The sequence below is a fragment of the Salvia splendens genome, chromosome 22 (assembly GCF_004379255.2).
Source record: "Salvia splendens isolate huo1 chromosome 22, SspV2, whole genome shotgun sequence".
Classification (NCBI taxonomy): domain Eukaryota; kingdom Viridiplantae; phylum Streptophyta; class Magnoliopsida; order Lamiales; family Lamiaceae; genus Salvia; species Salvia splendens.
The window spans coordinates 25,536,249-25,549,331 of record NC_056053.1 but is presented as its reverse complement, the minus strand read 5'-3'; the positions used below and the strand labels follow the sequence as shown (position 1 = coordinate 25,549,331).

The following is a 13,083-nucleotide window of genomic DNA, read 5'->3' as shown; positions in this document are numbered from 1 at the left end:
CATAAAAATAAAAAGTAGCTTTCATTAGTGAATTAAGCATCTCACTCAAAGTAAATAGTCTGGATCTTTAATTATAAGCAGAGAAGAGAAAAAATCATTGTGCAGCAGAAAAATCAAATATTGGTGAACACTGAACATGGATATATAGATGATGAAAAGGAAATTTATTTAAATTTGGATTACTAACTGCTCAACTAAAAGTCCACAGATAAAAAATAAAGGGGTCAGAAAACCCCATCACTCAATTATTTATTTTCTTCTTCTTATTCACTTTCCCTCTCTTCATAAATCTCACCTCCAAACACTCCATCTCCATTCTCTCTCCACTCACCTCAACAATGCTCATTCTCCATCTCATAACCTTCCTCCTCCTCTCCCCGCCTCTACCCGCCCTTTCCGCCACCATCACCACCACTTCCTCCGGCCATGCAATCCCCTTTCCCCACTACGAACACCTCAACATCAAACAATCAATCGCCTCCACCACCCTCCGCCCCCTTTCCTCCGACTCCGACTCCAAAACCAACAATAATACCGCCGTCAAACTCCAGCTCCTCCACCGCGACAAGCTCCCCTTCCACCGCCACAAGGACCACCGCCGGCGCTTCCTCTCCCGCATGCAACGAGACTCCCTCCGCGTGGCCGCCGTCCTCCGGCGCACCGCCGGCGCCGCTTATGAGGCCGCCGACTTCGGCGCGGAGGTGGTGTCCGGCATGGAGCAGGGCAGCGGCGAGTACTTCGTGAGAATCGGCGTGGGAAGCCCGGCCCGGAGTCAGTACATGGTGATCGACTCCGGTAGCGACATCGTGTGGGTCCAATGCCAGCCATGCAGCCAATGCTACCACCAATCCGACCCGGTATTCGACCCGGCCGAGTCCGCCTCCTTTTCGGGCGTCTCATGCAGCTCCACCGTCTGCGACCGGGTCGAGAATTCGGGTTGCCACGCCGGCCGCTGCAAATACGAGGTCTCCTACGGAGACGGCTCCTACACCAAGGGCACTTTAGCCTTAGAGACTCTCACCGTCGGACACACCACCGTCCAAAACGTCGCAATCGGCTGCGGCCACATGAATCGGGGCATGTTTGTCGGGGCGGCCGGGTTACTGGGCTTGGGCGGGGGATCCATGTCTCTCGTGGGCCAGCTCGGCAGCCAGACGGGTCAAGCCTTTAGCTACTGCCTAGTAAGCCGGGGTACGGCCTCCTACGGCTCGCTTGAGTTCGGCCGCTCCGTGCTCCCTGTGGGGGCCGCCTGGGTTCCGCTTCTGCAGAACCTGCGGGCCCCCAGTTTTTACTACATTGGCCTCTCCGGCCTTGGGGTCGGCGGCACCCGGGTCCCCGTCTCCGAGGATGCCTTCAAGCTCTCCGAGTCCGGCGACGGCGGGGTCGTCATGGACACCGGCACTGCTGTCACGCGCCTGCCCGCTGCCGCCTACGCCGCTTTCCGGGACGCATTCTTAGCGGAGACCGCAAACCTACCCCGGGTCGGCGGGGTGTCCATATTCGACACGTGCTATGACCTAAACGGCTTTGTCACGGTTCGGGTCCCCACTGTTTCCTTCTTCTTGTCGGGCGGCCCGATCCTCACTTTGCCCGCCCGAAACTTTCTAATTCCGGTGGATGAACGGGGCACCTTCTGTTTCGCTTTCGCCCCGTCGCCGTCGGATCTTTCCATAATAGGAAATATTCAGCAAGAAGGCATCCAAATCTCTTTTAATGGGGCAAATGGATATGTCGGCTTCGGCCCGAACGTTTGCTGAGGAATTTTGGATGTTTAAAGTGTAAAATACTAGCAGTTTATTGTTTCTTTCTTTGAAATTTCTTGTTTAGCTACTATAGAGTGTGATTAATTATATGTAGTTCCTTAACTTTCATAAGATTGGGGAAAGGCTTCATTTCCTGCTCGTGGAGGAGTGAGATATGTTAAAAAAACATTATGTTTGGTGATCAACTTTCTTTAATCACTTTTTGCTGCTGTTATAAATTACTAATTGAACTAGGTTGAGATGGTGTGAAAAGAGGGACTAGTTACCGCTAATGAGAGTCAAAAACCAAAACACACTTTGTGATTTATAGCTAAATTGTAGTCAAAAAGTTGATGGACAGAAAAGGCATTTACTTGGGAATAAGAGCACCTTTTTACACCTAAAGAGGGTCCAATAGGTCCCAAACCATCTCTCAAATATACTACTACTACCATTCATACTTCAAATTCCTTTCTCATCCTCTATTTTAATGAAATAGGATGATACTAGTATGAGATAACATTTGTTGTATGAATTGTAATTGATACTTTATTTTGTTATTATCTAGACTGTAAGAAGAGTAAGGCTGCGGCTCAAATATGAAAAATAAAGAGTCTTGTGTTAGATTATCTCATCGTGAAAAAAAGTCAAGATTTGAATATTAACTCCACATTTTAGTGGAATATTTGTAGCTCTCTCTTTATGTATTCATTCCATGAGCTATAGTGAGATCTATGTATATACTCCTTTCGTGCTAGGTTAATAGAGTCATTTTTCTATGTATTCACTCTCTTTTACTTTATTCTCTCTTATCTCTCTTACTTTATTATCTCTTACTTTTTTTACCATTCATTTAACACAAAATTCTTAAATTCCGTGCCAAAAAGAAATGACTCTTTTAATAAGGAACGGAGGGAGTGAATTTCATTATACATGATGGTTGTTTAGGTTTTTCTTATACTCCATGAATTAAGGAAGCCTCCAAAAATGGGTAAAAAAGAAATTCAACCACAGTGCATTTCTACCAGTGAGTGAACATGATTTGATGACCCTAACCTGGATAGTCACTTTTTGGCCTACAATTTGTCACCTGGCAAGATTCTCTTCTCTCTCAAAAAGAGCAGCATTCAAATCATGAAAGGAGGGAGCCACCATCTTTGGTGGACATGTTCAGCAATCACAACGAGTTATTGTATGCCTTTTAACCTAGCTTTACATCTTCAAAATTGGGTTGATTTAATTTAATTCTTACAATCAGTTATTGTATTCATTTTCTTAAAATTAGGCCGAAATTATGATTTATTTTAGATACACGACCAAAACGGAAAATAAACCAAGCAAAACACTTAAAGATATTGACATTGCAAAAGTATACATTATAAAAATACTAGTAATAAGTTTTAAACAATTCAAGACTTATCACCTCAATGCTAGTTTCATTACCACAGACGACCATCATTTCCAAAAAAGTTAATATTGTAAATAGATTATGCCGACAACCTAAAAAGTCAACAAGTCCATTAAAACCAAAAAAACAACCAAAATTGACAAAAAGGAGGTGCTTCAGTTTAAGTTCTTCACTCGTCATCCTCTTCGTCTTCATCATCGTCATCATTTCCAGAAGCAGCATTCAGAGCATTCAACCTCTCAATCAACTTGGCCTTCCTCTCCTCATAAGTTAGCTTCTTAAGATTGTATCTGAAAAGGTAAATTTAAACATTATTAGATATCTAAAATCTCCAGGCATAATTTATAAAGATTAAATAATTATGACTTACCGCTTGTGCTCTTTAGGAGCAGGCTTCTCAGTCTTAGTTGGAATAGGATTGGCTCGAATGGCTGCATGGACCTTCTTGTACATATCCTCGATGTTATCAGCCTCAATCCCCCTCTTGATGTATTCACTAAAGTGAGTCTGATACTTCTCAGGCTCATCTTCCATCAAAGTCTGCAAAATTAAGTTTGCATTGTTGTGGGTCAACACAGAAGCACATAAACAATGAAAGGGTGGCAAATCAAGACTTATTACATTCATGTATGCAGCAACATGGCCACCATAGACGTACTTCCGATGCACCTCTGCGTCAAGCTGTTTGTTGTCCTTGCTGAATCCAGCAAACCTCTTCTCACTGTGGGGAATATCAACACCAGCATCAAGAGCACCCTGTATCGTAAGTGGGGTTAGTTGATCATACCAACATATAATGCACCCTAGCAATGTTCTAGGCAAACAAATCATAATTAAAACCAGAAACTACCTTGAGTGCACCAAAAACACGGTTGCCAGTTGTGGTCTTCAACAGACCAACATCAAGGAGAGCACGGAATGGCCTCCTGCTGTCAGCTGGTTCGACAGAGTAATCCTCTCCAGTTGCCTACAAAAATTTCTAATCAGTCGCACTAGGACCCCACAGCATCTAATAACCAGTGTATAAAAACAACTACATTGCATACTAGTGATCAAAAGCAGTGTTATCAACAATATATACACATTACACAAGTGGGCTTAGTGAAAGGATGCAGACAAACAAATTATATCAGGAAATATACGAAGCTTAAATGATAAATTACCTCAACATTTCCTTCATACTCCTCGTCCAATTCAAGCTTCTTCAGAACACGGCGGCCCAATAGAAGACCAGTGCAGTAAGCTAGATAACAACAACCAGTAGGTAGATAGTATCATTGGTACAGACAAAATACAAAAGCATATCAGTTAGAAGTAGTACCAGCAGCATAATTGGTTAGGCCAACTTCCAGTCCATAACGAGGCAGCTCATGCGCATAAGCGGAAGCAAGAACATGATCACCAGCAATGCTTGCAGAACAGATTTGGGCAATAATATCTTTGTTGGTCTAAAATACAGGTTAAGGTAAGAGCATACTGGATCTAAATTAGTCAATTAGCCCACAATGGTAACTAACAATCAGCACAAGATAAATGTGGTAAATTCAAAAATATCATTAAAATCAAATTCAAAAACACAGATGCGTACTGAAGGATACAAATCGCACAACAAACCGGAACTTGGGAGTATTGTACTTGTTTTTGTCCTGATTTATCATGCGAATCCTTGCACGATAGTCAGTTTTCCCCTCTGCATTAAAAATTAAACCAAATCATAAAATGTTACAACTAAAACATCAACAAAAACAATCTTCAACAACTCACGTCTTCTTCTCTTGAATTTAACCTGAAACCGCTTGAAATAAGCCTTAGACTTTTGGGCCTTGACAAACACCTGTACATAGAACCAATTTGCATAAGCTAATAGACCGGAAATTAACCATAACTACCTATTCCACAACCCAATCATTACCAAAATGTAATGTTACAATAAATAAATGCAAAAACAATTCAAGTATATAAACATCACTGTCATTACCAAAATGTAATGTTACAATAAATAAATGCAAAAACAATTCAAGTATATAAACATCACTGCAATTAGCGATTTCAGGCATCATTACAGTAATACACTGATGTTACAGCATCTCAAGTCAGCAGACATAGATATAAAATTTGAAATATATAAGAAAGAACGATATCAGGCATAATCAGTACTTCATTACACCAAAACTACAGCCGCTTAAATCACCAGAGCACACTATTTTCAAAACAATATCGAAATATGAGAAGAAAAAAAAAGGAAACAAATGATCGAAACACGGTGGTTCAAGATGGTTTACGTGTACAAAAATCAGCAGAAACGAAAGACACGAGAGACAAGATATGAAATCTCACCATTTTGGCACTTGAGAGAGAGAGAGAAACGAGAGACGAAGAAATGCTGCGAGTGGCACTCAAATAAGCTTAAACCCTAGCTCGGTAGAGGGGGCTATATCTGACGGCTATGATTGATTGCTTTAATGGGCTTGGCTTTATTTCTTGGTCAAAATAATGGGCTTATAAATTGGGCCTTCACTAATATATTAGAGTGTCCACAATGGGGGAGCCGCGGCCAGCGGCTCGGTGCGCGGCTCCCCATTGCAGAGGCCGAGAGCCGGGGCCCTAGGGCGAGAGACCTGGCTGAGCCGCGGCCGCGGCCCTCCATTGCATCGAGCCGCGTTTCGCGGCTGGGCCGCGGATTATAAATTTTTTTTTTTAATTTCGAAATTTTTTTATAAATATACACTCTCATTTCCATTTTTTCACTTCATTCTACACTTCCAATCCTTTCAGTTTACACTCTCAAACACTACAAAAAATGCAAGGTGGAGATGGTAATTCCCCGGGGTATGGAGACTCGGGATACGGCAACTTCCCCAATCAGACGTGGAGTCCGCACTCGCCCCAATTACGGGTCCAGCCATCCCAGCAGAGGAACTTGGTTCGCCAACCATCGGGGTTCGGGGACTACCGACCGAATATGGACGCGATCAACAACCCGTCCCAGCAATTCCAATCCTCCCAATTCCAATACTCCCCGTCTCCTCTGTCTGAATCTGATAGATACACATGGGAACAGTTGATGGGTACACCGGAGACCCCGACATCCGGTAGTGTGGAGATGGAGGCCCCCACCGGGGGTCGCCGAACCGGCGGTGGTGGGGGGCGAGGCGGCGGAGGTGGGAGTGGGAGGCGAGGCGGCGGCGGTGGGAGGCGAGGCCGCGGCGGCGGTGGAAGGCGAGGCGGTGGCGGTGGGGGGCGAGGCGGCAGAGAGCATGGGCCCACCGGCGGCGGGCAAGGAGGAGACAGAGAGCCGGCCACCGGCGGTGGCCGAGGCGGTGATGATCGGCGGGGCGAGAAGTACAACGACGACGAATCCCTCGCTGTTGCGCGGGCTTGGGAGGCGATCACGACGAATCCGGTCATCGGCACGGATCAGACCGACATTTGCTTCTGGATGCGCGTCCTGACGGTGTACAACAGCTTCAAACCAGAAGGCAGTGCCGGACGTGATGAAGGCCAGATCCGGAAGAAGTTCGGCCGGATCAGTAGAGCTGTGAAGAAGTTCAGGAACATTTACGAGAGACAGCTCCAGAATGCCGAAAGCGGCCGCAACGAAGCCGACGTACGGGCGTTATCGTATCAGTTGTTTAATACTGAAAGCTGGCCCAAGTTCACCTACTGGAATGAATACATGCTTCTCCGAGACTCCCCTCAATTCAAAGCGATCTGCGACAATGAGACAGGTCCTACTGGGAAGCGGACAAAAATCGGGGCCGACGGCACCTACAACAGTGGTACCGACTCACGTGCATTCGACCTGAATGACGATGTGAGGGATGAGCCCCCCTCGACAATGTCGAGGCGCCAGCACCCGCAAGGCCAACAATCCGCCATCCGGGAAGCTAGATCCGCTTCCCAAGTCTCTCGGGCGAGCGCGGCGACACCGCACCCTTCACTACCGACCGCGGCGTTGACTCAAACACTGGAGGTGCAGATGATGAAGCAACTCCAGGATAACTTGTCCTTGTACGAGAAGTCGACGGACCCTATCACCAAGATGATGTACTACGACCTCATTCTTAGGTTGAGGTCGAAGTTGGGCTTCTCCGATAAGTCGGCGACGGGCGAAGCAAGCGGCAGTGGGGCCGGTGTCGGCGGCGGTGGAGGAGGTGAAGAAGATGTGCCGGATTCCGATGACGCCACCGAGTAGTTAGCGGTGGCGTTTTTTTTATCTTTTTATGTTGTGTTTTTTAAAAAATTTCGTTGTGGAATTTTCCCCTATAAAAAATACGACGAAAATTTATCTATAATTCGTAACTTTATTAAATTATGTTAGATCCCAAATTATTAGTCTACAAAAATTTAATATAGTTAAATTAAAAAATAACATTAAAAAAGAAAATAAATTAAATTTTTTTTTAAATGGCCACATTTGGTGGCCCTTGTTATTTTTGTTATAATTTTGACTTTTACCATTGTGAAGGCCACAAGAGAGCCACGAATGGTGGCCGGGCCACATTTGGTAGCCTTTGAAGGCCACCATTATAGACACTCTTAAAGGACGTTGTGTTTTATTTATCACAAGCAATGGATCTACATTTAATTGGATACATTCCAACGCTTACATATAACCTCGTGTAAGAATAAGATCAAACACTGCATCGATCAAATAAAACTTAATTGTAAAATCCACAAAATAAATTCTCCGTATATCTGCCATTTATAATCTCATTTTAACTTAACAAAGCTATTAATTTATTTCGTCATTGTATTGACATATCCATGACTATTTCTAATTTTATTAAATAATAACCCATTTATTTCCTAAAAATATAAACACTTTCCTTTTTGATCTGTTTCCTAAAAATAGAAATTTTCCATTTTAGGAAACCCATTATCTCTGTGAACTGAGACTCGTTTTCCGCTAATACACTTTTTCTTTCTATCTCTCTCTTATTTTACCAATTTTGTACTCCCTCCGTCCCATAGAAATAGGTCATTTAGGATAGGCACGAGTTTAATGTGTAATTGGTAGAGTAAGGAAGAAGGAGAAAAGGTAGTTGAAAAAAGAAAAGGAGAGAAATGTTATCATAGGTAGATATGGACTATTTCCATGAGACGGACGAAAAAAGAAATATAACATATTTCTAGGAGAAGGAGGGAGTATTAAAATCCGTGTCGTTTAAACTTTCTATTTTTAGGAAACGAATTTAATTTGCAAAATTATATCTCATGATTAAATAGGTATTGTGTTTGTTTCATGACATTGAATCTCATGACGTAATCTTAAATGGATAATCATTAGATATTAGTCATAGCTACCCCATCCAATTAAAATAATTTCATAACTTAATCCTAAACTACTTCTCATGATTATTTTGTCTAATAAATGGAATAGCCACATAGCATATCGTATAATATTTGAATATTTTGTCATTTTTCCTCACATAATTCAGACCTTTTTATTGAATGCACTACAAGTATTTATCGTTTATGTAGTGTATATAGTGTTGTGTTATATGCAAAATTAGTTTTAATGCAGAACGCGTAGCAATAACATGGAGATCGTTGTTAAGTAACACAAAGTTCATTATTAGTTTGTAGTTCATTAACATTTTCAATATATGTTATTATCAAACTTAATCATCGTGAAAATTTGTTTTTTATGTACAGTAATTAGTTATAACTCACAAAGCTATAAATTGCTAGGAGGTAATATAAACCATCGGATTAAACATTTCTCAGAGTCCTATTTTATTCCATCCTTTCTGTCATGGAGTACAAATTTATCACAAGCAGCTTAAAAGAGAAGGTTTTCTAAGTAGCAAATATGTGAAACACATGCCTCGATCCATCAATCAAAGTAACTAAGAAAAAAATGCAATCATAAACTAATAACTTACTAGTGGTAATACATTTATAAAAGGAACATAGTATCATTCTCTACACCATATTCTAATCTCCATAATCAGAGTTATGACGAATAAAACGACGAGAAACGCTGCAAACCCGACATTCCATGACGAACCGGCCTTCCCCAAGTGGACTCCGTAAAACACATTTATCACAGCCAAAAACACCAAAGCCCTTCCCACCCCAAAATGATACCAATTCCAATATTTTCGAACTTTTGAGGTCTTGTCCGGTCGGATTAGGAGAGCCAGAACCTGCAAACATAACTTTCGTAGTAAGATAAAGATCTAAAATATAGAATGGATACTATATTTAGACCTTGTGGACCAAAACTACTTTTACTACTCCCTTCGTTTCATCATAGTTGAGGCATTTGTTTAGTCACAGAAATTTTAAAAAAATGATTATTGTTTTAAGTGGAGAAATAATAAAGTAAGAGAAAGAATAAAGTATAAGAGAAATAAAATAGGAAAGAAAAATTGTGTTAATTATTACTACTACTACCATATATGTAAATGATTGAACTATGTTGAAACATCCCAAAATGGAAGTATGGAACAATGACTTAGTACGGTGGAATGGAGAGAGTATATAGCATTGGCATATAAACGGGCTCAAACTAATAATAATAATAATAATAAATATGAGTATTAATAAGAAAAAGGAAGGTAACCTGAAGGCAGCCAAAAGTGATAATAACAATTCCAAGAGCTTTGTGTATGGGAACGTTGGCGCTGAGACGACCATCCAAAACAAAGCCACATATTACACCAATTAGACCCAATATAAAGCCTATTGATTGAGTAACGGAATGCATATAGAACCAAAGTGGGTCCCACTTCCTCATGTACCGAGCTACCATCACTCCAATCGGCATCAAGATGGCCCAACCTAGCATGTTCAAGAGCCCATGGATCCTCCGGAGATTCGACTCTGGCCGTTTCTCAGTTTGAAATTGACCTGTCATTCAGAAATGTGCATGTAAGAATTACAATCGGGCTTGTTTACTTTGCTAGTTATTCCAAGAAAAGAAGTTTTAGATAAATTTTAAGTGTGTTTAATTTGCAAGTTAATTAATGGGCTTTCAAAATAATTTCAGGCTTGAAAATTTGTCACCAAAAAGATAAGTTAATATACTCCAAGCATAGTCATAAAAGATATCCATATATATCTACTCATTTAAAGTAAACAGACCCTAAGATATACGTAATCTGGTTGAGCGGTTAGAACACTTACATCATGTACGAATAATAATATATTGTTATCCACATAAAGACATTCTTTTCTGCAAACGTGAAGGGCCATCTCCCAACTTGCAGTCCAATAATAATTTGAGAGTGCCAATTAAAATTGTACTACTACTATACTATATTAACGAAAATAAAAACGTTAGGTTCATATAATTAGTATATTTAACTATACAGTATTAGGAACATGCAGATCGGTCAAATTATGTAAAGCATAATTACGACGCTATAAAAAAATTAAAATTAATTAACTTAATAATAATACTACTAAAACTAGAAGGTTATGTTAGTTGGTCAATTCTTGTGTCACTTTATACTCTTGGTGGGTGGGTTAGCCGACGACAATATATACTAACTTAACCCACCAAATACTTTTGACTTAAGCTATTGTAGGCCCTACGTTTGAACCATTCTACTTTATTTTATGTAATTAAACGCGTAACTTCAAATATACTAGTAGTACTATGATTCATACAATGTGACCATCTGTTTTTTTAATGTTATTGTCCGAACAACGTCATACGCTTGATTCTTCTTTAATTTATTCAATATAATATCAAACCATTCTTTATTTTTTTTTATTAATTGTGAGTGAGGAATTCATTTTTTGGATTCAAAATTTCAACAATCCATTCACCTTTTTTCGCTAGAATGTTGTTTTTAACTGACCTGAAGCGTAATTCAAGGAGGTGGCGATTTTATCTTGATGTTCAGTCAATCGGAAATCGGGTGCCTGGGGTAGGCGCCCAACCGGCCCCACCGCGTAGATGAGGTGCAAGCCAGGCTGGGCGGTGAGGAGCTGGAAGGCGATGTAGATTCGGTCTGACTGAACAAGCATGGTGGAGACGTTGCCAAATGGCAACCCTTGACTGGGTGACTGAATCAACGTAACGAGGCTAGGTTGTTGGCCACCCAAGAAGTATTGCTTCATGTTAGAAGTGCCGCCAGATTCCACCCAACCAACCACGGCAGTTGAGCCTACCATGTTACCATTGGGTGAGAAGCCTATGGCAACATATGCTTTCGTGCTTGGTGCTGAGAGCACGAAATTCCATACATTTGGTGCAGCCTGCACAAACTGCACCCCAACAAAGAATCATGTTTCACCCAAGGGGGATGTCGTATATACATGATGAAATATATTAGGTTTGTTGTCTAGGTTCGCAAACATGTTATGGCAGACAGACATATAAGTACATAAGATTGGGTGCACCACTTTTGTGTGTGTGTGTGTGTGTTTTGAGAGAGAGAGAGACTTACTCTGAGGATGAAGCCTTGAGAGCTCCAGACTGTGACACATTGCATAGAAGTTGTGTCAAACGAGAGTGGGTTTTGCAAAGTGAGAGGAGAATTGCAAGAATCTTGTGATTGTGAACAAACGTATGAAAATAAGTAGCTAAGAATGAAGAGTTGAGTGTAGTTTGGAGGTGCCTTCTTCATCTCTATCTCTCTCCACGCTCTTTACTTCTCTCTCTGTAACTTTCTCTAGCTATATTGTGTGTGTGAGAGAGAGTGTATATTTATGTATATTAGGGGTAAATTGCAAACTGGACAAAAAATGATAGCATTTTGAACGAAAGTTGTTGACTAAGCTCCTCTTTGGTTTTGCTTTATGTTAATTGAAGGTGGGAATAAAGAATTGACAACTTCAACTGAAACATAATTACTTTCGACTACCGATATCATCTTTGATAAATAATTCTTCTTAGTTGACATGGCAAAGTTCAGAGAAACGATCATCACAGCAAAAAACTTTATTTTCACAATTTAATGCTATAATTCGTTAAAATACAGCAAAATAAAAACATAATAACTACCACTAGAACTGAAAACTATGAGGGGACCCCCTAGGTGTATCAAATTATTAAAGAAACGTGTTCTCTTAGTGTTAATCAACTATATAATGATGACAAGATGAGATGTAAAATAAGACATGGCACCAACTATCCTCAAGAGGCAACATGGAGCAAGGGTTAGCAAGTCAAAAACAAGAAAGCCCAGTTAAAGAAAAGCAAAACAGACTGGAACTCAATTTTCATAAGTTTGGTTAAATTTTAACCAACCCGAATAAATGAAGCCATTTCAACCGAAATGTGTTCCGTTCGATTTTTTGGAATTTTTCTGAGCCCGAACAGACTCCACAAGTTGATCCAATCAGGATCAGCCACCACTACCACCAACTAGATAGAAAGCAACAAATAGCTGAACACCATGTTAAGACTTTCTGATAATAATGATAAACAGTTAAAGAAGGAAAGCAACTAATAGCTGAAGACCTTGTTGAGACTAACTGCTGATAATGATAAATAGCTAAAGAAAGAAAGCGCAACTGATAGTTGAAGACCATGTTAAGACTATCTGCTAATACAGTTAAAGAAAGCACTAACACTTGACATCAGACGATACTTACTCCCTTACCATGATCTCCCACAGCATAGCTACAATTGAGACAGTCCCTCGGTAGTGGTTTTCAAGAGGATCAGGATTTTATCTGCACCCTCCTCATCGGACAGAAGTGTAACCTGACAGCTCGATTCAAGGCAAAATCCACTTAACAACAGGTTGTGCAGAAGTCAGAGGACAAAATTTACAACATTATAAACAAGATATGCTAGCAGCCTACTACAAGTATTGTTTGCAGTCCAAAAGGTCTGATAGGCACATTCACCATCTATGTCACAGCAATACTTCATTTCCCAAATCAAAATCTTATCAGATATAAGTTTTTTTGCCTTTGCTATCTGTAACCTCATAATTTTCCTATAGGCTCTATGAATTCTTTTAAGTG

The 13,083-nt window shown here is 40.8% G+C and overlaps 3 protein-coding genes across 3 annotated transcripts; 1 reads left to right on the top strand and 2 right to left on the bottom strand.

The window, feature by feature from the left end:
• The first annotated feature begins 278 nt into the window (after positions 1-278).
• On the top strand, positions 279-1,948 carry LOC121785717 (protein ASPARTIC PROTEASE IN GUARD CELL 2-like). Its single transcript, XM_042184131.1, has one exon. The coding sequence runs from the start codon at positions 339-341 to the stop codon at positions 1,755-1,757; it is 1,419 nt and encodes a 472-aa protein (XP_042040065.1). The 5' UTR covers positions 279-338; the 3' UTR covers positions 1,758-1,948.
• Positions 1,949-3,097: 1,149 nt separating this feature from the next.
• On the bottom strand, positions 3,098-5,581 carry LOC121787953 (60S ribosomal protein L5-like). Its single transcript, XM_042186795.1, has 9 exons — positions 5,488-5,581; positions 4,915-4,984; positions 4,749-4,840; positions 4,472-4,598; positions 4,314-4,393; positions 4,001-4,117; positions 3,772-3,906; positions 3,521-3,690; positions 3,098-3,440 (listed from the first exon to the last, which is right to left on the bottom strand). Exons 1-9 carry the CDS (start codon positions 5,488-5,490, stop codon positions 3,320-3,322), a joined length of 915 nt encoding a protein of 304 aa, XP_042042729.1. The 5' UTR covers positions 5,491-5,581; the 3' UTR covers positions 3,098-3,319.
• Positions 5,582-8,853: 3,272 nt separating this feature from the next.
• LOC121787935 (cytochrome b561 and DOMON domain-containing protein At3g07570-like) lies at positions 8,854-11,880 on the bottom strand. The gene is made up of 4 exons (XM_042186779.1): positions 11,556-11,880; positions 10,965-11,373; positions 9,722-10,008; positions 8,854-9,302 (listed from the first exon to the last, which is right to left on the bottom strand). The coding sequence occupies exons 1-4, from the start codon at positions 11,733-11,735 to the stop codon at positions 9,072-9,074; spliced, it is 1,107 nt and encodes a 368-aa protein (XP_042042713.1). The 5' UTR covers positions 11,736-11,880; the 3' UTR covers positions 8,854-9,071.
• Between the last annotated feature and the right edge of the window lie 1,203 nt (positions 11,881-13,083).

Excerpts from the sequence above, each read along its gene's own strand:
- LOC121785717 (XM_042184131.1), top strand. The coding sequence starts at position 339 with ATGCTCATTCTCCATCTCATAACCTTCCTCCTCCTCTCCCCGCCTCTA.
- LOC121787935 (XM_042186779.1), bottom strand. The coding sequence starts at position 11,735 with ATGAAGAAGGCACCTCCAAACTACACTCAACTCTTCATTCTTAGCTAC. Across the intron at positions 11,374-11,555 it reads CTCAAGGCTTCATCCTCAGA|TTTGTGCAGGCTGCACCAAA; the intron begins GTAAGTCTCTCT and ends GTTGGGGTGCAG. Across the intron at positions 9,303-9,721 it reads TCACTTTTGGCTGCCTTCAG|GTTCTGGCTCTCCTAATCCG; the intron begins GTTACCTTCCTT and ends TTATGTTTGCAG.
- LOC121787953 (XM_042186795.1), bottom strand. Across the intron at positions 3,907-4,000 it reads GTGTTTTTGGTGCACTCAAG|GGTGCTCTTGATGCTGGTGT; the intron begins GTAGTTTCTGGT and ends CTTACGATACAG. Across the intron at positions 3,691-3,771 it reads ATGTTGCTGCATACATGAAT|ACTTTGATGGAAGATGAGCC; the intron begins GTAATAAGTCTT and ends TTAATTTTGCAG.